This window comes from Amblyraja radiata, chromosome 28, assembly GCF_010909765.2.
Source record: "Amblyraja radiata isolate CabotCenter1 chromosome 28, sAmbRad1.1.pri, whole genome shotgun sequence".
Lineage (NCBI taxonomy): Eukaryota > Metazoa > Chordata > Chondrichthyes > Rajiformes > Rajidae > Amblyraja > Amblyraja radiata.
Genome location: NC_045983.1, coordinates 32,669,273 through 32,694,350, shown reverse-complemented (window position 1 = coordinate 32,694,350; position 25,078 = coordinate 32,669,273). Strand labels below are relative to the sequence as shown.

General features: G+C 45.0%; 1 protein-coding gene across 2 annotated transcripts; it reads right to left on the bottom strand.

The window, feature by feature from the left end:
- Window positions 1-656: 656 nt before the first annotated feature.
- lhx1 (LIM homeobox 1) lies at window positions 657-16,994 on the bottom strand. Of its 2 annotated transcripts, none has more exons than XM_033046249.1 (5): window positions 16,034-16,994; window positions 12,160-12,383; window positions 11,169-11,356; window positions 8,423-8,588; window positions 657-2,142 (listed from the first exon to the last, which is right to left on the bottom strand). In XM_033046249.1, exons 1-5 carry the CDS (start codon window positions 16,201-16,203, stop codon window positions 1,748-1,750), a joined length of 1,143 nt encoding a protein of 380 aa, XP_032902140.1. In that variant the 5' UTR covers window positions 16,204-16,994; the 3' UTR covers window positions 657-1,747. The 2 variants fall into 2 exon arrangements, with proteins under 2 accessions (XP_032902140.1, XP_032902139.1); XM_033046248.1 differs by having other exon boundaries at window positions 11,169-11,446; window positions 16,034-16,987.
- Window positions 16,995-25,078: the final 8,084 nt, after the last annotated feature.

Genomic DNA, 25,078 nt, shown 5'->3' with positions numbered 1-25,078 from the left:
GTATTTAAGTAACAGTTAAACAACTTTCCTTAAAATGTTACTATTTGACGCTGTATATATTCAATGTGATTCCATCAACGCGATACCATTGCAATAGTTAACACTAGGTTCATTAAAAACATATCATGTGATGGGGTGCGAATTTATATATTTACCTTGTTGACAGGAAATATTTTAGCTGAATTTTAAATTTTAATTTATTTAGTCAATGGGTATTTTAAGGCGGAGATTGGCAGATTCTTGATCGGTAAGGGTGTCAGGGGTTATGGGGGAGAGAAGGCAGGAGAATGGGATTGAGAGGGAAAGATAGATCAGTCGTGATTGAATGGCGGGGAAGACTTGATGGGCCGAATGGCCTAATCCTGCTCCTATCACTCATGAACATGAACTTATTTAATTCAAGTAACCTTCCATTTAGAAGTAAACGTTAATTTCACTGCCAACTCGAGATATTGTAAAGTGTTTAAGAAGGAACTGCAGATGCTGGAAAATCGAAGAGATAAAAATAAAAGTATATATTTTTTAAATTATAATTTTGGACTGGTTAGTTCAGTAAAAGAGGTACTGCTACTTTGAAAGAAAACGGATAGAGATATGAAAATGATCAAGGCATTTTTAGTGCAACTCCTAGAACACTGGCCTTTAAAGACATTAACACATCAATTTGGGTTTTTTTATTAAAAAGTCACAAATTTTATTCAACATGTTTTTCTCATTTATACAGTGAATGGTCTAATATGCAACGGAGGTCACAAAAGCTCAGGTCTATTGTTATGACAAAAGATTGATATCATGAGGAATTCTATACTGTATAAAGAAAAAAAACTTAGCAGCTATCAACTGCATATTTGACCATGTAGTAAAATTGTTTAAATATTTGACCTTTCGTTTCGGTAAGACACAAAAATAAAATCCTGTATGAATCTATATGAGCATTATTAACAATATGAATGATTTCTATGAGAGAGCTAAAAATGAGCAGAAAGTTTATTTTTTAACACTCCCTTTCTGAACACTTTCTCCAGTGGACGGCCTCGGTGAGCCGAGAGGAATTGTGCTATGACTTATCTATTTGGCACCTTTCTAGTTTGTTTCTCCACTTTTGTAAACATACGCAAAAACAAAAACAAAAAATAACAAAACAAAAGTCACTTTGTACAAACTGGAGCCTTGAACCACAACTCCAGTGAGAAAATTTGGAAAACAAAAACTAAGTTTGGCTGCATGATGTCCGTTTGTTCAAATCAGATCAAGAGGTTTTAAAATGCTTTTTCTAAAACATTAAACTCCTGAATTTAAATATAGTACGTAAACAGTAGACTCTTTCAGTTTGTATATGAGCTCCTTTTTTGTTGTTCAGCTTCGTGTAGGTAGAATAGTTGAAGTGAAATCTTGAAGGCTCCCGAACGCCTTTGTCTTTTTCTGAAACGTGTCCTTTTTTGGATTATTTTTTTTTTTTAAAGATCTCCGCTCACAATGCTGTCCCGTACAAAAAAAATCTTCGTTGCTCCACTAACTCGTTGCAATTTTTCTTCTGGTTTGTGGTATTTGCAATTTTGTTGAAATGTCGAGGTTTTATTTTTAGTGTTTTAGTGTTTTTAATGTGCGGATGTCCAATTTTGTTGATGATCTTGGCATCATCCTTGCTTAGCGGGTCGGGCAGCGGGCGAATAGTCTTTGGGGTGGGACAGAGCGCAGATACAGAGAGAGATAGAGAGACGGGAGACGCGCTGTCCATTTTCATCCGTTACCAAACAGCCGCCTCGTTCATTTCTGGAGGTGGATGTGACAAATGGTTGGCGTACCCCCCATTGGTGAGTGAGAAGGACGGGCTGGGACCCGGGCCGAAGACATCCCCCGCCATCGTGTGCATTGACGGTCCTGTCAAACCCGGCTCCGGGCTGGGCGAGTCCCCGTGCGAGTGAGAGATCATGTCGGTGAACCGCTGCCCGTCTCCGGGGCCAGGGAGGTTGCTCGGGTGGTGGCCGGGCAGTGGATGCTCCAGCCCGCCGAGTGGGGTCGCCCCAGGCCCGGAAGAGGGCACGAAACCCAGATCTATTGGAGTCTGAGCTTGAGAGGAAGGTGGTCCTTGAGGAAAGAAATCGTAGTTGCTGCCAGGGCCATAATATTCAGTCTGGTAATCTGTGGAATAAAACAAGAATGGAATTTACACACTGCGGTTTCAAGTTACAGCCAGTCTGATAATCTGTGCAGACACAAATAACATGTGTAAGAAGGTAGACACTCCGAAGATAGACACACAATGCTGGAGTAACTCAGCGGGACAGGCAGCATCTCTGGAGAGAAGGAATGGGTGACGTTTCGGGTCGAGACCCTTCTTCAGACTTATCTTCACCAATGAAATATATCAGGACAGACTATGCACAGAAGGACATATGTCAGGCTCCTGAACGGTCCTTCCATAAACTAGGGTACTGTCCGATTCACCTCTACTTAATTGCAGGCATTGGACTTTGTCTCTGGAACTGATGCGCTACAATGCTGAGAACTATATTCTGCACTCTGGACAGACACAAAATGCTGGAGTAACTCAGCGGGTCAGGCAGCATCTCTGGAGAGAAGGGATAGGTGACGTTTCGGGTCGAGAGCCTTCTTCAGACTGAGAGTCGGGGAGAGGGAAATTAGCGGGAGAGGGGAACAAAGAAACTAGAGGTAAACTGCCTGTGGTTCCCCTCTCCCCTGACTCTCAGTCTGAAGAAGGGTCTCGACCCGAAACGCCACCCATTCCTTCTCTCCAGAGACGCCACCTAACCCACCGAGTTACTCCAGGATTTTGTGTCTACCTTCGGTGTAAACCAGCATCTGCAGTTCCTTGCGGCACATTCATTCTGCACTCTGTCTTTTCCCCGTTGCTCTATCTATTGTACTTGACTTTGGCTTTGATTACATTTATTGATGGTATTGTCTGATGTGATTAGATGCAAAACAGGGCTCTTCAGTGTACATTGGTACACGTGACAATAATAAACCGGAACCTAAAGTGCAACATGAGAACATCTTACATATATCGTGTGGTTTCCAGGCGTGTGGAGAAATCTACGAAACGTTTCTTACATGCCTATTGCGCAGCCGTGAAGGACTTTAATACACGTGTTTAGCTGCCAACAATCAAACCATCTATAATTTTACATTAAAAAGAAATCTCCTAAAATAATTATCAGGCAACTAAATCACCCTACCACAACTCGAGAGCAGTCCTGCATCACCATCTACCTCATTGGTGGCCCTCGGACTATCTTTGATCGGTCTTTACTGGCTTTACCTTGCACTAAACTTTATTCCCTTATCGTGTATATGTACACTGTAAATGGCTCGACTTTAATCATGTATTGTCTTTCCGCTGACTGGTTAGCACGCAACAAAAGCTTTTCACTGTACCTCGGTACACGTGACAATAAACTAAACTAAACTGAGCTAAACTCCATCAATGACCGTCTGAAGAAGGGTATCGGCCCGAAACGTTGCCTATTTCCTTCGCTCCATAGATGCTGCTGCACCCGCTGAGTTTCTCCAGCATTTTTGTCTACCTTCCATCAATGACCCCGGTGGCTTATTGGGTAAGAAGGAACTGCAGATGCTGGTTTTATTGTGCAGGATGGGGTTATTAAATTTGTTAGGACTCTGTGAGCGTTGATCACGATTTATTTCACGTTGGTACATAAAAATAATACAGGACTCGATGATAGACACAACATACTGGAGTAACTCAGCGGGACAGGCAGCAGCATCTCTGGAGAGAAGGAATGGGTGACGTTTCGGGTCGAGACCCTTCTTCAGACTGAGGAAGGGTTTCGACCCGAATTATCGCCCATTCCTTCTCTCCAGAGATGCTGCTGCCTGTCCCGCTGAGTTACTCCAGCAGTTTGCATCTATCTTCGATTTAAACCAGCATCTGCAGTTCCTTCCCGCACATTATACAGGACTCTGCAGTTACCACAGATCCGTGAAGATGGAGCTGACGGTCACAGATTTCGTATTGACGCGTGTTTCACTAAGAAGTCATATATTCCGTAAACGGGTAAATTTCTGGATGAATATTAATAATAACCTTGATCACAAGCAAAACGTGAGACAAGAGAAATCACAACGGAAACGCAATTAATTACATTATTAAAGCCTCGAGTAACAAGGTATGAATTGTCTAACTTGACCATGCCTGGCGCTGCCAACGCTTTTGGACAAAGCAATGATGCTTTGACTCCTTCCGCTTTCGCTTAGCGGTACATAGATAGAAGTTTGTTTTAATTGCAAGATTGAAAGATACAGCATGGAAAGAGGCCCATCTAGTCCACGCCTCGCCCGCTATGTTACTCCGCTTTCTCGTCCACTCCCTACACACTGGGGGAGATTTACAGAGGCCATTTAACCTCACAGACTCCTCGCACAATGTGGGGGAAACCGGAGCAGCCGGACAGCGCCCGAGGTCAGGATCGAACCCGGGTCTCAGGCGCTTTGAGGCTGCAACTCTCCAAGCTGCGCCACCGTGTCGCCGGTAAGTTGCGCCAACACTATTGCCCTTTAAATGCGCCAAACTCGAACCAGTTCATCCGCTTGTAATGCAGAGAAGGATTTACGATCCGGTTTGTCGGTTCAACCAAGAAACAAAACATGCGCATTTATATCCAAAGCATTTCATTTAATTGTTATTCTTTGTAAACCCCTCGGAATACTCTGCCGTCAACATGAAACCAGAGTCCTGCATTATATCGCGTACCACTGTGAAATACATCGGGAGGCTTACACTCTGAAGAAAGGCCCCGACCCGAAATGTCACCTAAGCATGTTTTCCACAGATGCTGCCTGACCTGCTGAGTTACTCCAGCACGTTGTATCCTATTTGCTACATAGAGGCCTAACTATGTTATTAAGACCTACCTACCTGTTCAAAAATGCTCAGTAATATGCGAAGTTCCCAATTAAGGTTTCTAGTTTTTTTTTTCAAATGTAAAATTATAGACGTTTTAATTGTTAACAGCTAAAACATATATTAAATAATCTCACAGCTTTCCTACGCGTTAGGAACGTTTTCACTGTCCCTGGAAGATGCACACTGAATTTAGTTTGGAGTTAGTTTAGACATACAGCAAGGAAACAGGCCATTCAGCCCACCGAATCCACATATGGGAGGAAAGTTTAGAAGGATGAGAGGAGATCTCATTGAAACATATACGATTATTAAGGGTTTGGACACGCTAGAGGCAGGAAACATGTTCCCAATGTTGGGGGAGTCCAGAACCAGGGGCCACAGTTTAAGAATAAGGGGTAAGCCATTTAGAACGGAGATGAGGAAACTTTTTCTCACAGAGAGTGGTGAGTCTGTGGAATTCTCTGCCTCAGAGGGTGGTGGAGGCCGGTTCTCTGGATACGTTCAAGAGAGAGCTAGATCGGGCTCTTTAAAATAGCGGGGTCAGGGGATATGAGGAGAAGGCAGGAACGGGGTACTGATTGGGGATGATAAGCTCATATCACATTGAATGGCGGTGCTGGCTCGAAGGGCCGAATGGCATACTCCTGCACCTATTGCCTATTGTCTATTGAAACCGGAGGACCCGGAGGAAACCCACGGGGTCACGGGGAGGACGTGCGAACTCCACACATACAGCACCGGAAGTGAGGATCGAACCCGGGACTCTGCCTTCTGCGCCTTTTATTATTTCCCCCTTTTCGCTTACAACTTAAAACTTAAAATCCCAGCTTCCCTGAACGTGGTCGATCAGAATCACGTCTATTTAAAAAAAAAATATATATATATATTTCTCTGTGTGAAGATTTCATTTCTGTAAGTGACACTGAAGCAGATGTGAATGTAAACAAACGCTTGGAATACAACTCCGTGTTATTAATCCTGATCACACAGAAGGCCGGGCGCAGCGGGACCCCCGCTTTTTTTTGAATAATGCTCACTCGTCGCATACAAACGCAAGTGTTCTATCACACACACACACACACAAAACCCAGCACTCAACTAGTTACATTAAAGCATCCTACAAAACAACAGCCCGCCGTGGCAGAAACATACATTGAAAAATATTGCCCCCCCCATAAAAACAAAACACTTTCATATTCCGAGCCCAGCCTGTTCAATTAAAGTGTTCAGAAACAAGCCTACCGCCTAAATACTCCACATGTCATTTCGCTTAATGTTTAAATCCTGGCATTTAAAAAAACTGCTCTATTTACCAACGTCAATTCCACCTCCCAAGTCTTAATACGGCCCACTTTGTTTCAAAGTTAAAAGTTCAGAATTAAGCGCTCAGTTAAACCCTTCTGACAAGTACTCCCGAAATTCATCTGATCTGCCTGTTACAATATATATTTTTTGTTTTGGTTTTCAGCTGCGACCCCCTCCATTCCATTAATTCTGTGCAATTCAGCCTGAATACACGCTCATTTACATAGGTCAATGAAATGGAGCGGTTGTGCGTGCATTATGCTGCCCGCTTCGACTGAGCTAAAAGACTGGGTGAAAATATTGCTGCCACTCTATGAAACCAGCCAGTAAGAATTATTGGAGACTTAAAGTGTGGTCATGCCAGAAGTCACTACAATTTCAATTTTTTTGTTTCAAAGTGAGTTGGAACAGTGGGAAATGTGGCCAGTTGGCCCGATTATCGCGGTGTGTAAAACACTTTTATTCAAAATCTTTTCTAATTTGAGGAACTTGGGTGACAAGTGTAAGAGCCCTGGACAATCCAATGTCAGTGACAATATTCACCCTGTCAATGCTGAATATGTGAGCAGTATTTACATGCATGGAGCGTGGCGTTCTTCAAAAATAATAAGCATTCCCGTAATTCTGGTGAAATGAATGTAAAAATGCAAATCTGAGGCTTTAAAAAAAAAAGATGAACGATTTTTTAATTTGGGTGGGTTAAAGCAATGTGTTTGCAATATTTTCGCCTGGTTCGCCGCTTGGTTTTGTCACCGGCCTTCTACTTATGCTGGATATTCATGCCATGTTCATTAACCCCATCCCCTCCTAAGCTGTTTGCTCCATGGTCCCAACAACAGCCAGTCTGCTGTTTACAATAGGTTGGAAACCTCGCCAGCCCCGTCAACAGCACACTTGGCAAATGTTGGCCCAGCTAAGTTTACACCGGATGGGCCTTTATCACGTCTCGGCAAATAATAACACCTCAGTCTACTTCTAAATATAGTGTCAATAAAATAATTCAGATGCAACCAATTCCAGGCCCTTTTCTAGCCGTGTACAGTTCTAAATGGACGCGGCATTATAATTGGAACAGTTGCTTCAGGTGAGCATTTTATCATGAATTATTATAAATAAAACGTAAGTACTTATAACATTTGTTCCACGTTACAAAAAATACTAAATATTTATGTTAAATCATTATTATATATTGTACGTTTCAATACACGTACTATAAAAAGTCATATATATATATATATATATACACATATATATATATATATATATATATATATATTGTGTGTATATGCATATATATATATTGTGTGTATATACATGTGTGATTTTTATATATATATATATATATATATATATATATATATATACACACACATACATATATATATATATATATATATATATATAAAAATCACATAGTTGAAAACAAATATATATATATATGTCACACATGTATATACACACATAAATAAACAATATATATATATTGTTATATATTGTTATATATAGTTATATATATGTGTGTGTGTGTAAATAAATATATAACCAATAACACATATAAACATTATATATATGCACCACGTACAAAATATATTAAAGACCATTGAGTTAAAGACCAGCTGATATATAATTTAATATAATATGTAATCTGCAGTTTTTCCTACACATATATAATTTAAATGTGCTCTCCGATCTATTGGAGAATAAAACCTACAATTACAACCAACTTCACACTATCTCGTTTTAATAGGAAAGCAGGAACCCTTCAAACCTATTTTTCCAGAACTATTGTTTCATTAGTAAACTGAATCTTACAGGAGTGCATCGTTCTCCCGCTCTCTGGGTCTTTTTTGATGCAAATGCGTCTGCATATAGGGACATATGGTGCGTTTATTCGGGGTCTTTTTGTAAACGCGAGGCGAGCGGTTTACTGTCGACGTTACTAGGACTTCGCTGCCCCCCCTCTCCTATATGCAACTGATCAGACATTGACGGGAAGATAGTTGAAAGCAAAGATATACTTTAGCCTTAAAACAGCGCAGAGAGTCCCTTCCTATAATCAGTGATTGAACAAGTCAATAATGTCAATAAATGGCTAACTTCAATACAGTATTTCAATCGCCCATCAATGACGACTGTAAAACTGAATTTGCAGCGCCTTTCTCATTAAATAAGTAATCAGTTTTTAAGCACATCCCGGGGAGTATTTAACAGGAATGAATTGAGACTTACCCCCGTAGTAATTGAAAGGGCCGTTCCCCATCATGTCGGCCCCGTCGAGACGATCTCCTAAGGGGCGCATCCGTCTGGGGCTGCGGAAAAACGCGTGTCTCCGGGCACCTAAAGCGCTCAGCTGTTTCATCCTCCTCTCTTTGGATCTTCTGTTCTGGAACCAAACCTGGGGCACAGAGGAAGCAGCCACGAGAAACCCTTTTATTCCAACAATCCCGGGTTAATATTAAAACCACACTCACAGCGTTTAAAAAAAAACACACTAGCCTTCCAATCCCAGAGTTTAGAATTAAGACAAGCCCGAAGCATTTTTTTTTAAGAAGGTTGGCTGTAACTACGTGCTTTGGCATTAATCTCAACGCACCCTTGAAAGGCAGGTCGCTAATGTCTATAATGTAATAACAAGGAACTGCAGGTGCTGGTTTATGTCACTATTATCGCCGAGGTTTACACCAGGCTTTTCATGAGATGAAAGAAAGGGAGAAGGCCATCCCAGAATTAAACATCAAAAGGCATTTGCACCATTCACTCCCCCACCCCCGACACTTACACCATCATTCAGCAAGTTGAATATATTTTTGAAGTTGAATTATAAATTATTTCTTATAACATTCATTTATTCGCAGAGTCAGGAGATGTGGTGAAATATTGGCCAGGTTGGCATATCTTGTGGGAAAGTGACTCTCCGAGACAGGAAGTGACTCTTAAAATGAATACAAATAATGTGTCAACGTTTTTCGCCAATTGAGGTTTTAAAACTAGTAATATTGATCATTGTTCCCATTTTAAGTTTCAGATTTTCATTTACAAAAGCAAGCAGTTAACAGTGGCAATATCACTTTGAAAAGTGAAAGAATTATTTGAAATTATTTATGTAGAAACGGTATGAAATAGGAAACAAGAAACCATGAGTATAATATGCTTTGTAAGACAGGTGAAGCGTTGCTCTGTAAGATTATTGTGATTATTGTCACTGGCCTGGGGATAAAGTGCTCTTTACTTAACCCGGGTCACCAGAGTGACAGCCTTATCCTTTGGATAACCCACTTCACAATTCTATAGTTATTCCACATTTGGAGCGAGTGAGGACAATGTTCCCATTTTGCTGCCCTTGCCTGGTGTTAGTTTCCCCATTGAGTCGAAAATCGCCCTTCTCCTTCAGTTGCTTCCATCCCCTCCCCCCAACAAAGAGCAGGAGGTGAGCGCACTATAGGGTGGGCGAGTCTGAAGAAAGGTACCAACCCCAAATATTGTCTCCCCATTCCCCCCAGGGATGCTGCCTGACCCGCTGAGTTACTCCAGCTTTTTTGTGTCTATCTTTCCCTCCACAGATGCTGTCTGACCCGCCGAGTTTATGTTTAGCTCGGGGACTGGAATAGGCTCTGTAAGAAAGCTTAAAATACAACCGATTTAATTCTGCGTGGAAACGTAGAAATAAAAAATCCGCAGATGCTGGTGTACACCAAAGATAAGACACAAAGTGTTGGAGTAACTCAGCGGGCCAGGCAGCATCTCTGGAGAAAAGGGACGGGTGACGTTTCGGGTCAGGACCCCTCTTCTGTGTGTGTGGAGGTCTGTTGTACCCCAATTGTCCCACGTTTACCTCGGGCATTGCCGTCCACTTCCCCCTGCCCGAAGGGTTTCGGCCCGAAACGTTGCCTATTTCCTTCGCTCCATAGATGCTGCCGCACCCGCTGAGTTTCTCCAGCACTTTTGTCTACCTTCGATTTTCCAGCATCTGCAGTTCCTTCTTAAACTGTTCACATCTCTATTGGTTTCCCGAGCAGGGTCTTCTCGGGCAGTTTACAAACACCAGGAAGGGAGGAAGGGTCTGGACTTGAAACGTCACCCATTCCTTCTCTCCAGAAATGCTGCCTGCGTCTATCTTCGCTGTAAACCAACACATCTGCAGTTCCTTCAACGCATGTCTATTGACATTCCCGTGCCTCTTGCGTAGGCTGGTGGTTAACGCTGGCCCGGCCACATCTGAACTGCACCCGGCCACATTATTTACTTGGGCCCGTCTTGACCCCTCGAGAGCAAACCATGCAGGTTGTCTCTCGCTAATTTCTATCACATTTTAACTGACTTAAGAGGACTTCTTCCTGTCCCGTCTCCATGGGTACCTCTGCGGATATGTTTGCCTGTCACAGTCTATCCGAGGTAGACAAAAGTGCTGGAGAAACTCAGCGGGTGCAGCAGCATCTATGGAGCGAAGGAAATAGGCAACCTAGTGAAGGAAATAGGCAACGTTTCGGGCCGAAACCCGAAGGGTTTCGTCCCGAAACGTTGCCTATTTCCCTTCGCTCCATAGATGCTGCTGCACCCGCTGAGTTTCTCCAGCACTTTTTGTCTACCTTCGATTTTCCAGCATCTGCAGTTCCTTCTTAAACACAATACCCCCAACAGTGTCAGCATATCTCTTTTTGGTACAAGAAGCGGCTGGGAGGGTTCAGTGTTGTCCGGGGAACAGCCTGGTTAATCATTTTTTTTCAGCTCGACCTCTTCCCCGCTTGTCGCGTTTGGACGGATACCGCGATTCAAACATACTTGACATCATTCCCCAGTTTTTTTTAAAAAACACCTCTAGCTCCGTCTCCGGGAAGCACGGTTCAGTTTAAAACCTCTATCGAACCTAGTAGGTTCCATAACAATCACTAAAATCACTGCCCCTCTCTCGGCACACCTCTCCCCGCCGCGGCCCCACCGCCTTAATGTTGAACCCGTGGCGAGACTTGGCCCCTACCTGGATAACTCTCATGTTCAGCCCGGTTTCTTGCGCCAGTTGCTCTCGGATGTGCCTGGTGGGCTTGGGGGTGGCGGCGAAGGCCGCTTTGAGAGTTTCCAACTGTTTGGCTTTGATGGTGGTGCGTGGGCCGCGGCGCTTGGCCCCCAGGTTCTGCTCCTCGCCCTCGGTGTTGGCCGTCTCTTTATCTGAAACAGTGACGCTCTCTGAATCTTTTGTGTCATCTTGTAAGTGATCTTGAGAATCCGGCGATAAACTTTGATCACTGCATGCCGTGACTGCACAAAACATCAAATGAGGCGGGATGAAGAATGTGTAAATAGGTTCTAAAAATGATAATTACCGAGAATTGTATTAATAATTGACGCACTGCCCCCCCCCCCCCCGTTAGAGCGCGGCTTTATCCCCATTCGATGCGTTGAAAATGAAATATTCACCAACGCCCAGGTTATAACTGATACGTTATCTGTCTGTCTCGAATTAATCTTCCCCAAAGCGTATCCTTGGCACATCATAGTCACATTAAAATGTAAATGCGAATATAATATAGCGTGGCAAACAAAAATAAAAGTTTAGATATTTAATCCGGAATGAAATGGTACAATGGCTAAAGACAAAGTGGCGTGAAAACGACTTTAAAATAATACACTCCACAATGCATAAATCAGTAAAAGACGCTTAAATTACCAGCGGCAGGAAAAAGGCAGCTACAATAGACCCGAGGCGGCATTAGGAGGGCGAGATGGGTCTTTAAAACATAGCGTGGTACAGTGGAAATCAAATTGTATGTACAATACAAATCACCGACTCTTCATGTAATACCGATAAATTATAATGTGTAAAGCACTCGATTTGTTTCAAGATGCGAGCGAGGCGCGATGATGGTAAAGCTATACCTTATCGATCAACATATTAGAGTTAAGAGTTGCAGGTCGCTATTAAGCATCAATAATTAAAGGCGTGTGAATAAGGAATGGGATTCGGCCTTTACCTGACAGCGAGCCGTTCTCTTTCGAATTATTGCTGTTTACAAAATCGTCTTTGCAAACAAATTTGTTTTCGTCGATGATGTAGAGTTCTTCCCCGGTGGAAAGTTGTTTGTTGCATATCATACAAGTGAAACAGTTCAGGTGAAATACTTTATTCCTGGCTCTCCTCACCAAATCGCTCGGAGAGATTCCTTGATAGCAGCCGGCACACTTTGTGCCAAAGCGACTGTGGGGTGAAAAAAAAAATCAGGAGAAAGTGCCATGAGAGGATTTAAAAAAAAATGTTTTTTTTGTTTACGACATTTGTAGCTGACTGCATGAAATCAATCGCGTGGAATGGCGTTTAATTTACAATCATGTGCTGGACATACAAATGCTGGAGTTATTCACTCACTCACTCACTCACTCAGCGGGACAGGCAGCATCTCTGGATAGAAAGAATGTGTGATGCCTCGGGTGGAGACCCTTCTTCAGAGCTGAGAGTCAGGGGAGAGGGAGACATAGAGACGTGGAAGGGTATAAGGTGTGAATCTGGCTCTTCTACTCTTCCAAGGCATGGAGGGAGGGGGGCGTAGAGAGAGGAGAAGAAGCGCCGACTATCACATTGGCAACGTAGACCAGGCTAAATCGCGACCGGCTTGTGACGGATTGATCAGTGATCAGTTAACAGTTTGGAAAATCGACTGGAAATGAGCGCAAACAATTTATGAGAGATCCCTGTCAGCAAACTGGCCAAAAAAGCGACAGATAATGTGTTTAAGAAGGAACTGCAGATGCTGGAAAATCGAAGGTAGACAAAAATGCTGGAGAAAATCAGCGGGTGCAGCAGCATCTATGGAGCGAAGGAAATAGGCAACGTTTCGGGCCGAAACCCCTAGGGTTTCGGCCCGAAACGTTGCCTATTTCCTTAAACGTTGCCTATATCCTTAAACGTTGCCTACTTCCTTAAACGTTGCCTATTTCCTTAAACGTTGCCTATTTCCTTAAACGTTGCCTATTTCCTTAAACGTTGCCTATTTCCTTAAACGTTGCCTATTTCCTTAAACGTTGCCTATTTCCTTCGCTCCATAGATGCTGCTGCACCCGCTGAGTTTCTCCAGCAATTTTTGTGTACCGACAGATAATGTGTGCTGTGCTGAGCGCTTCACGCTGAATCGAACCGACAGGGTCACGCTCAGTTAGGAACGTGCTTCCCCCAAATAGAGCGGCCGATTTCCCCTCTTATTCGCGTCGACCAAGCGAGCCCATGCTTCTTATGCTTGGTCTCCACTTCAATTCAATGCACCAGCATTTAGAGAAATAAAAAAAAACGCATTAATGGCAATTGATGTAAAAAAAAAAAGTTTTAGACATTACCGGTTACACCAAAAATAATTGTGTTTGTATTTTGGGAACTAGGTGGGGCAAATTAATACACTTATGTAGCCAGGAAAAAAAATCCACGTTGTTATTTCCATCCTGAAATATTTGGGTATACTGTTTAATTTGAGTGTGCCTCTTAGCCTTGGACGAAATTGTTTAACAGGTGATCTGGAATATTTCAACTCTTTGCAACTTTACCCTGTTTTTTTTTCCCCAGAAGGAAAAGGCTACTTCGTTTTTATTCGTGGAAAAGGGACAAATGCTGTAAACGGGGAAAGGGTTTGTGTTGAAGTGATAGCGTGCCGCAGATAGTTCAAAATAACATCCTCATGGACACACAAATACAAAAACACATTTTAAATCTGATTTTCGTGCTGGGATGTAAAATCCATTGGATTATTAAATGCTACGTCATTTACAGGTGACGGCATGTTGAAATGATGGCGTGTGATTACAAGAGAATGAAGGGGTGTTTTTTTTCTCTCCAGAAGGGCCTGTTTGGAAAGGTCTCCAAACTTGACGTTAAACCATTCATTAATAATTACGATGGAGGTGGCTGGGACAATCGTTCCGGGACATAAGCAATAGGTAAAGGATATTTTCCTGTCACGTTAGCTACTGCAAACTTGAATCTAAATAATACTTTCGAGGAAGGTAGACACAACTCGGCGGGAGCGGCTGGTAATGATAAAAATAATAATAATAATATTGTTTCAGGCTCTTGTCTGAAGAAGGGTCTCGACCCGAAACGTCACCCATTCCTTCTCTCCAGAGATGCTGCCTGTCCCGCTGAGTTACTCCAGCGTTTTTTTGTGTCTCTCTTCGGCGTAAACCGGCATCTGCAGGTCCTTCCGATCTTTGCTTTCAAGGAATCGGCACTGCAAACAACTTTCTGGGTTGACGAATGAAACTAAACCAGTGGGCGGTGGACTGAGAGGAGGCGATGTTTACCCTCGAAATCGCTTCCGGCAACAACAACAAAAAGATCCCCCAAAACCGGAGCAGGTTTCTCCTGAGGATATAGACACAAAAAGGCTGGAGTAACTCAGTGTTTAAGAAGGAACTGCAGATGCTGGAAAATCGAAGGTACACAAAAATGCTGGAGAAACTCAGCGGGTGCAGCAGCATCTATGGAGCGAAGGAAATAGGCAACGTTTCGGGACGAAACCCCTTGGGTTTCGGCCCGAAACGTTGCCTATTTCCTTAAACGTTGCCTATTTCCTTCGCTCTGTAGATGCTGCTGCACTCGCTGAGTTTCTCCAGCATTTTTGTGCACCCTGGGGTAACTAAGCGGGACAGGCAGCATCTCTGGAGAGGATGGAATGGGTGGCAGGTTTCTCCTCCTTAGAGTTGAAGCTGTATGAGAACATTCCCTTCCAGGAGGGTCTGGTTTCGCCCACATTAAAACACCTATGCTGGGGGGACATCTATTCCACATTTGACTCCATAAGCTAATTCAGTTCCTCGGCAATTCGAGCAGCATCGCTCGCATTTGCTCGCCGCCAGATTGTGGATAAAAGTCAAACTAAAAGTTTGATAGAAATGTTTAAGAAGGTAACTGCAGATGCTGGAAAATCGACGGTAGACAAACAAGCTGGAGAAACTCAGCGGGTGCAGCAGCATCTATGGAGCGAAGGAAATAGGCAACGTTTCGGGCCGAAACCCTTCTTCAGTTCGATAGAAATAACTGATTCCACAAGGAAGGTAGAATTCATGTCAACCGAAGATCCTAGAGCGGATCTTTGATGTAAACAACATTTACCCGGGTTGTGCGTTTAGATTACGGATTTTTGTCCAGGAGTTTTGTATTGCAATTGTGTCGCTATCCCGTGCAGGTTCTGTTGAGGTGTTTGCTAACAAAGATTTGCCCACATGTATGTTCTTTGTCTCTGGTTTCCTCCTCAGGCACTTTTGTTATTCAAAAACGTTTATCACATCGTTTCAAAAAAAAAAGGGGAAAAAAAGGCAACACCAAGGACCGATGGATTTCCTCTAGGATTCCTAGTTATTGATCTATCCTTTAATTTGCCTCGGCGAAAGAAAAGTGCGAGGTCTATTTTCTCTTGCTGAATACACACTTTCCGCATTACAAGACCAGCTAAAGTTACCGGTCGTGGTTTGAACGGGAAGAGTGTAAAATGTGTTCACACAATTCAGCATGTTTCAACGCCGCCGTGAAACGGCGAACAGCTGTCATATCCCTCTGTTCCCCAACCAGACATTCTCAATACACATGAAGAATATCCAAATGAACCATTTGAACATCCAGCAACAATGAAACAAGAATTATCCAATACCGAATATTTGTTTATTTTTTATTGCCACGAAATAATATGTTGGGCGTCTTGAAAACAAATTCAAGATTCAGGAGAGTTTATTGTCATAGGACAATGACATTCTTGCTATGAAACAAATGCAGTTAAAACAACACACATGCGGTCACGGAGCCGGCAACGTTTGTTAAAACAAACTTAAAGCATAATATTGTGCTGGCGAATTAAAGTCGACACTCACCGAAAGAAGTCGTTCTTGCAGTAGAGTTTCCCTTCTCGCGAAAAGCATTTCTCCGTTAAGTTGCATTTGCATTCGCAGCATTGCACGCATTTCACATGCCAAGCGCGGTCCAGGACATTCAATAGAAACCTATCCAATATAGGCCGCTCGCATCCTGCACAGTGCACCATTGTCTTGGGCTTGTACCCAGGTGTTGAGATAGCCGACGGTTAGATATTTGGCCGGTGACAATGAGGTCCTTAAACGCCAGGGCGCTCGCTCGCTGATCCTTCTGTTGTTACAAGGGCGACGGTTCCAACAAGAGAGGGCTTCAGTGGTCAGCGTTTTCTTTCTTCTGAGGTAGCTGATGACCAGTCAAAGAAAATCGAAGTAGGTACACATATTCCTAAAGAAACAAATCGCCCTCGCAAAGAAATCACTACAAAGCTACTCTAGTGAGCAAGCAACAGTGCTGGCACGGTGGAGAGATGAAATAAATAATCTACACGAGCGAAAGGTGCCAGCGTCTAATTCTGCCTCTTGTCTCATAAGTATCTCTTTAAGTTTGCTTGCATCGAATACTAAAAATTATCAACGTACTGATATATATATATATATATATATATATATTGTTAAATACTCCAGAAATGAAACACGGGTGGCAAGCCTGTGGTAAGCATTGGTTTCGATTGCATGGTTCAACTTTCCTGGGGTTGTCCTTGGATGAGAAATATCTCCGGCTGTGTTTACTGCGCGGCTATAGTAGTGGTGGTGGTGGTGGTGGTGGTGGTGGTGGTGGTGGTGGGAGTGTGGATGAACGTGTCAATGAGCCGCTCGCCGCTGCTCCGCTCGCTGCACGCACCCACTCCACTGCACTACACTGCATGTTTGGCGTTGCTCTTCCCACACCTTATTCACAACGCTGTCACACGTTCTCCCGCGTCAGCGATGCCCCCGTCCAATCAGCCCGACCGCAGCCATGGCAACTGGTAATTTATGGCAGGTTTTTTCTCTCGGTTTTGGTCCCCCCCCCCCCCCCCTCTCTCCTCTCCTCTCCTCCATCCCCCTCCCTCCCCTCTCCCCCTTGGCTTTGGAGAGATTCGCAACATCTCGCCCTGAGAATAGCGGAAACGGCGGCCGCTCATGAGCTTTAGGTACAGTTGCCGTTTTATTTCCGCCTTTCTGCTTGCCCATCCACACGAGTGTTTATCTGGAAAGGTGAGTCTCGCACTTCACCGTCGCGGGCTAACAGCTGCTTCTAAACTCAACCACCACCCAAAAAACTCAAGAAAGTATGGGTTCAGGCCCACTGTCCTCTCTGCCAAAGATCTCCGCTCTAACACCCTTGCTGTCGACGGAGTTTGTCTGTTTATTTTTGCTGTTGGTGTTGGGTCGTGTTTTGGTGAAGTGTGGGGGAGAATGTGTGTGTGTGTGTGTGTGTGTGTGTGTGTGTGTGTGTGTGTGTGTGTGAGAGAGAGAGGGAGAGAGAGAGAAACAGAGGGAGAGAGAGAGAGAGAGAGAGAGAGAGAGAGAGAGAGAGAGAGAGAGAGAGAGAGAGAGAGAGAGAGGGAGAGAGAGGGGGAGAGAGAGAGAGAGCGAGAGAGAGAGAGAGAGAGAGAGAGGGAGAAACAGGGATAGTGAGAGAGGGAAAGAGAGACAGAGAGAGTGCGAGAGAGAGAGGGGGGGAGAGAGAGAGAGAGACAGACAGACAGACAGTGAGAGAGAGAGGGAGAGATTGAAAGAGAGTGGGAACGAGAGAGAGATGCAAAGCTTGATGTTATTCTGGAGTTCCCAGCCCATCTTTCGGTCATTCTGCAATTGAAAAATCGCAGCAGATCGATCGTCCCGTTTCTAATCAAGCGGTAATCCCAAAAGTCACGATACCGACGCCGGGCCATTCAATGTGAAATAGCAAGGGGATGGTTTCCGGGCGCGGAAGTTGGGGTGGGTGAGGGTAGGGGTGGGGGTGATGTGGGGTGTGGGTGGTGATGGGATCATGTGGGGGTGGGGGTGATGTGTTGTGGTGTTGGACAAGGAGTTAGTTGGAAACACGGTGGTGGGGGTGAGTCAGTAGCTTCAATATGCATGAGCTTTCCTCCGCCTTCAAATGCGTTTAACCTTTGAAGTCGCATCCGCTGTAAACGCGAGAGACGAAGCGAAAGACCTAACACGTCATTTTTTATCACCTCGGCACTTGCTGGCGAATGTCCACGGGACACGGTTACAATACATGTCATCTTTAATGGAACTGTCCCCCGATTTGTCGCCAAGTGCAAGTAGCCGCTCAACGTGTTTGCATATCAACGTTTAGAATTGGTTTTTGTTGTTGTTTTGTTTTGGGGATGTTTCTGTGTATTGCGTCCCGTGTCAGCGCGAATGGGAGCGGGACAAGAGAAATGGGCTGAGCCTGGGTTTGACCCATGGACAATGGACAAACTCGCGGCGCCGCCAGCGTTGAAACGTTTACCGAGACAAAAAGTGCTGGAGAAACTCAGCGGGTGCAGCAGCATCTATGGAGCGAAGGAAATAGGCAACGTTTAAGGAAATAGGCCGGGTTTCGGCCCGAAACCGTTGCCTATTCGGCCTAAACGTTGCCTATTTCCTTCGCTCCATAGATGCTGCTGCACCCGCTGAGTTTCTCCAGCACTTTTTGTCTACCCTCTTACTCCAGCTTATACGTCTCGGTAAACGTTTCAACGCTGGCGGCGCCGCGAGTTTGTCCAAAATACTTCGATTTTCCAGCATCTGCAGTTCCTTCTTAAACAAAGCTGGAGTAACCTCGGCGGGTCAGGCAGCATCTCAGGAGAAGAGGTGACGTTTCGGGTCTGAAGAAGGGTCTCAACCTGAAACGTCACCCGTTCATTCTCTCCAGAGATGCTACTGAAATGCTGGAGTAACTCAACGGGACAGGCAGCATCTCTGGAGAGAAGAAACGGGTGACGTTTAGGGTCGAGACCCTTCTTGAGACACAGACAAGCCTATACAGTGTGTCCGTGTGAGTCCAATCATTTATTGAGGCAAATAGGTGGGAATAGGCACGCGTTTTTTGACTTGTCTGGTTAGCAGAATTAAAAGGGGGCGAGAGAGGATACATAGAGATGATACTAAGACTGAAGATGGGTTTCGGCCCGAAACGTTGCCTATTTCCTTCGCTCGATAGAATGCTGCCTCACCCGCTGAGTTTCTCCAGCACTTTTGTCTACCTTCGATTTTCCAGCATCTGCAGTTCCTTCTTAAACCCATTTCTTCTCTGGAGAAGCTGCCTGTCCCGCTGAGTTACTCCAGCTTTTTGTGTCTATTTCCCCCCAAACCGAAACGTAGTAGACAAAAATGCTGGAGAAACTCAGCGGGTGCAGCAGCATCTATGGAGCGAAGGAAATAGGCAACGTTTCGGGCCGAAACCCAAGGTTTTGGCCCGAAACGTTGCCTATTTCCTTAAACGTTGCCTATTTCCTTCGCTCCACAGATGCTGCTGCACCCGCTGAGTTTCTCCAGCATTTTTGTCTACCTTCGCCTATCCATGTTCTCCAGGGATGTTGCCTGGCCCGCTGAGCCACTCCAGCACTTTCCGTTTTGTTTTTTTTGTCCCAAGATATACTCAATCAATTCAATTCAATTCAAATTAAAAACTTTATTGGCATGATAAAAAAAAAACATTGTTATATTGCCAAAGTATAAAACATGACATACATATTTAAAATGCATAAGTATAAATACAAGTATACAGTGCATGGATAGATATGTCCCTGTACATACACTTGCAATAGGCCGATAGCCCTTTATTGATTGCTACACGTTCTTGCAGCTGTAAGCAGCACAACACAATAGCAAGTTTAGCAACTCACTGTACAACAGTCCACCCCAAAGCTGCACTTGAATCGTCCCATTATCAGTGCAGGGAACATACTGTCGGGGCTGGACATGGTCCAAGATGCTGTGTGTCTGGAATACACAAAGCCTATTTGTAAGACATCGAGTTGGCTATGATATTAATCGCTGTGAGCCGCAGTGTCACTACACATCAATTAGGGTATCGCCACGATTGGCGAACAACATCCGTGCTCTTAAGATCAAGTGGTCTAGTCAGCGCCTTTGATTTCTCTTCATTTTTGCTCCGAGCTTTCAATCACGTCTCATTGAAACATAGAAACATAGACAATAGGTGCAGGAGTAGGCCATTCGGCCCTTCGAGCCTGCACCGCCATTCAATATGATCACGGCTGATCATCCAACTCAGTATCCTGTACCTGCCTTCTCTCCATGCCCCCTGATCCCTTTAGCCACAAGGGCCACATCTAACTCCCTCTGAAATATAGTCAATGAACTGGCCTCAACTACATTCTGTGGCAGAGAATTCCAGAGATTCACCACTCTCTGTGTAAAAAATGTTTTTCTCATCTCAGTCCTAAAAGATTTCCCCTTTATCCTTAAACTGTGACCCCTTGTTCTGGATTTCCCCAACATCGGGAACAATCTTCCTGCATCTAGCCTGTCCAACCCCTTAAGAATTTTGTACGTTTCTATAAGATCCCCCCTCAATCTTCTAAATTCTAGCGAGTACAAGCCGAGTCTATCCAGTCTTTCTTCATATGAAAGTCCGGACATCCCATTCTCGGGTGCTTTGCTTAGAACCCAAACCTAACGCGTTGAGCTTTTGTTTTTACCAAAACCCTCGTGTGCCGACGCTCCAAGTTCGCCCCCCCCCCCCCCCCCCCCCCCGTCCCCCCTCCTTTAGACATAACACGCCGCCGACACGGGTAATGCTTCGATCAAACGCGCCGACTTCGCTAATTTATTTAAGAAGGAACTGCAGATGCTGGGAAAAAAAATCGAAAATGCAGGAGAAACTCAGCGGGTGAGGCAGCATCTGTGGAGCGAAGGAAATAAGTGACGTTTCGGGTTCGATACCCTTCTTGTTAATTGTACCACAAACAGACGGGACATTTTAGGGAGACAAAAATGCTGGAGAAACTCAGCGGGTGCAGCAGCATCTATGGAGCGAAGGAAATAGGCAACGTTTAAGGAAATAGGCAACGTTTCGGGCCGAAACCCAAGGGGTTTCGGCCCGAAACGTTGCCTATTTCCTTAGCTCCATAGATGCTGCCTCACCCTCTGAGTTTCTCCAGCATTTTGTCTACTTTCCATTTTCCAGCATCTGCAGTTCCTTCTTAAACAGATGGAACATTTTATCTCGTTGCGCGCTACCTCTCACATTCATTCACTCGCTGGGCCGGCGATCTCATCGTCTAAGATGCAAAGGAAAGTTTCTCAGTTTGCCAAACCCAGGTGAAACTTTTTCTCGCTCTCAGTGAAGCCACAATGTTTAGTTTGCTGTTTGGCAAGACAGAGCCGTTTAGCGCCGTTACTTGTTTTTGCCTATCTATCATTCATTTATTCTATATATCTCTCCACATCACCGTCTATGTCCCTCGTTTCCCTCTCCCCTGTTCATTCACAGTCTGAAGAAGGGCCTCCACCCATATAACCATATAACAATTACAGCACGGAAACAGGCCATCTCGGCCCTTCTAGTCCGTGCCGAACACTTACTCTCACCTAGTCCCATCTACATGCACTCAGACCATAACCCTCCATTCCTTTCCCGTCCATATACCTATCCAATTTATTTTTAAATGATAAAATCGAACCTGCCTCCACCACCTTCACTGGAAGCTCATTCCACACAGCTACCACTCTCTGAGTAAAGAAGTTCCCCCTCATGTTACCCCTAAACTTCTGTCCCTCAATATATTTATTTAAGAGGGAGATAGATGTGGCCCTTGTGGCTAAAGGGATCAGGGGGTATGGAGAGAAGGCAGGTACAGGATGATCAGCCATGATCATATTGAATGTCGGTGCAGGCTCGAAGGGCCGAATGGCCTACTCCTGCACCTATTTTCTATGTTTCTACGTTAATTCTCAAATCACCCGAAACCTCCCCCATCCCTTCTCTCCGGAGATGCTGCTCAGTTCCCGCTGAGTTAGTTACTCCAGCTTTTTGTGTCCGCCTCTTCATCCCACTGCGAAGTGGCGATGCCGCCGCTAACGGCACCGATGTGTCCCCCCTCCCCCCCCCCCCCCCCCCCCCCCGTCTCCAAACCGACACTTCGCAGTCACCACCCCCACCCCTACGCACAATCTCTCGCGAAAGGAGAAAGGGAGAATCAATAAACACTTTCTGCATGTGGGATTCTTCTCATGGAAGGAAAGAGATGCGTGGCTGGTGTGGATGTGGCCCTTCAGACTGCTGTACCGCGGTGACAGCTGTACCCTGCTGTCGGGGGACTTCTCTCCTTTCACACTCGCCCAGATGACATGTGTTGCTTAGGAATGAATAGAGATAGGAGATGAGCGACATCTTTGTGGACCCCTCCAATATTTTATTCAGCTGCCAGACATCCAGCTCGCTTCGCTGTACGCGCCTCGCTCACATATCAAAGAGCTCCCGGGACGTGTAGGAAGGAACTGCAGATGCTGGTTTACACGAGAAAATGCTGGAGCGATTCATCTTGTATTCATTGTTCTTTATCTCTCTACACATCATCGTCTATCTCTCTCGTTTCCCTTTTCCCTAACCAGTCTGAAGAAGGGTCTCGACCCCGAAACGACACCCGTTCATTCCTTCTCTCCAGAGATGCTGCCTGTCCCGCTGAGTTACTCCAGCATTTAGTGTCCACCTCAGGTGAAACTTGTTTGAGAATTCAACATCAAATCGGCCGGGGTTTTTTTAATTCGCCATCCTCTGCGGCTGTGTGTTTTGCGACTTGAGCCACTTGGAAGGCCAGCGTTTGTAAACCTCGCGGCCGCTTCACGGAGGTGAAAATTGACTTTAAATTAACAGGCAGCGTCGCCGCGTTTAACCTGCAAGGGGAGTAACAGCGGCGGGAAGAGAGAAACTGTGTCTGTTAACGCGGGTCCCGTGCAGTAATATGGTGATGTAGCGACTGGTATAATCATTGCAGGTAGACACTAGATGCTGGAGTAACTCAGCGGGACGGGCAGCATCTCTGGAGAGAAGGAATGAACGGGTGACGTTTCGCGTCGAGACCCTTCTTCGCACGTTTCCCATTTTAAGCTTTCATTTCCAGTTTCAAGTGATTATTGGGATGTAAATTCAAAATGTTTACCGAATGGAACATGTATGTTGATCAAATAGTCTGCTCCAGTTTAGTCAGGAAGACCGGTACGTTGCATTGTTGAGTCTGAACAAGGGTCCCGACCCGATGTGTGTATTGTTAGATCAACGTACCACCGTTTGTAGCACTCTAGTACCTGCACTAATGTAAAGCACTTTGGTCAATGAGAGTTGTTTTTAAATGAGCTATAGAAATAAAATTGACTTGACTTGACTTGAAACGTCACCTATTACTTTTCGCCAGAGACGCTGCCTGTCCCGCTGAGTGACACCAGCATTCTGTGTCTATCTTCGGTTGAAACCAGCGTCTGCAGTTCCTTACTACACGTTACATTGTTGGTTATATTTGGACTGTTTCAGCCGTGAAACGCCGGGATTCAATATCTAAGGATGGGGAGTTCGCTCAGTGATCATTCTTGACTCTTACACTTAAAACCACGCCGCGTGTCTCAACCCGTTCCGCTGAGAATTATGTTCAAGAAGGAACTGCAGATGCTGGAAATTCGAAGGTAGACAAAAGTGCTGGAGAAACTCAGCGGGTGCAGCAGCATCTATGGAGCGAAGGAAATAGGCAACGTTTCGGGCCGAACCCCTTCTTATTATCGTTATTATTTAACGTCGTTACTTTTTTGCAAATCTGTCATTCATTTGTTCTCTATCTCTCTCGTTTCCCTTTTCCCCTGACTCTCAGTCTGAAGAAGGGTCTCGACCCGAAACGTCACTTATTCCCTTCCTCCAGAGATGCTGCCTGACCCCTGAGTTACTCCAGCTTTTTTGTTTTTGGCGTCTATCTTCGGGTTAAAGCAGCATCTGCAGTCCCTCCCCACAACCCGTCCCCACAACCCTCCACACAACCCCTCCCCACACCCCTCCCCACAACCCCTCCCCTCCCCACACCCCTCCCCACACCCCCCTACCCACACCCCTCCCACAACCCCTCCCCTCCCCACACCCCTCCCCACCCCCCCCCCTCCCCACACCCCTCCCCATACCCCTCGGAACACAAAAACAAAACAAAAATCCATAGGGCGCGATGTTAATTTTAATGGTACTTCATCTCTGAGATGACCGTGGCTGTGAGGGTGAGATTTATCAGATAGGGATCAAAGGACGGCGGTATGAACAGGTTTAGCTTCATCAAAACAAGCCCGAGTCAAAGCCAGTAGCTGTCAAGGCGGAATGGAAGGAGGTATCGATTGAAGGCGAGCTACCCCGTCATTGTGTGAGAATGTTTACGGGCCCAACCACAATCCACAAACTCAGCCTGGCTTGTTACACAACAGCGGCTACAATAACGCCAAGTCTTTGTCCACACAAAATAGGCCCCAGGTTTCCCTTGCACCTTATTCCCGCTGTACATTAATAATATATCCACCGTTAAGTGTTGCTGGTGACAATGCATACTACTTCCTACAGTGGACGCGCTGTATATTTACACACAATATTTGCAGACGCTTGTACAACCATCGCCTGCTGCTGCCACGTTGAGCGGGTTGGAACATTGTTCACGGGTTCAGGTTTGATTACAACAGATATGTTACAAACATGGATTTTATTTGTAACTTCAGGCGCGCAGTGAATATTCCCTCCGCATCGTAGAATGTGTTTATAAAAGTTGTGAAATGTGCGGCAGCGTTTAATGCAGAACTTGGGAGAGGAGACTGAGTTCCAAGTTGCAATCTGTAACTTGTCCCCTCGCCAATAATCTGCGCCGAACACGCGCACATTGGGAACTTGCCCGGTGATAAACGTCATTTGATGCCGATAATGACCATTAAAGGGACAGCATCGTGGAAAGTCGCCAGCTCCTTCAGCATGGTTCAAAATCACATTTAAATAAATAAATCACAAGCACACACACACCCACACACACACACACACACACACACACACACACACACACACACACACACACACACACCCACACACAC

Bases quoted from the DNA above. Each gene is read 5' to 3' on its own strand.
- lhx1 (XM_033046248.1), bottom strand. From the start codon at position 16,203: ATGGTGCACTGTGCAGGATGCGAGCGGCCTATATTGGATAGGTTTCTA. The intron at 12,384-16,033 runs GTGAGTGTCGAC...TTCACCCCACAG, and splicing joins TGCAAGAACGACTTCTTTCG to TCGCTTTGGCACAAAGTGTG. The intron at 2,143-8,422 runs GTAAGTCTCAAT...TTTATTCCACAG, and splicing joins CCCTTTCAATTACTACGGGG to ATTACCAGACTGAATATTAT.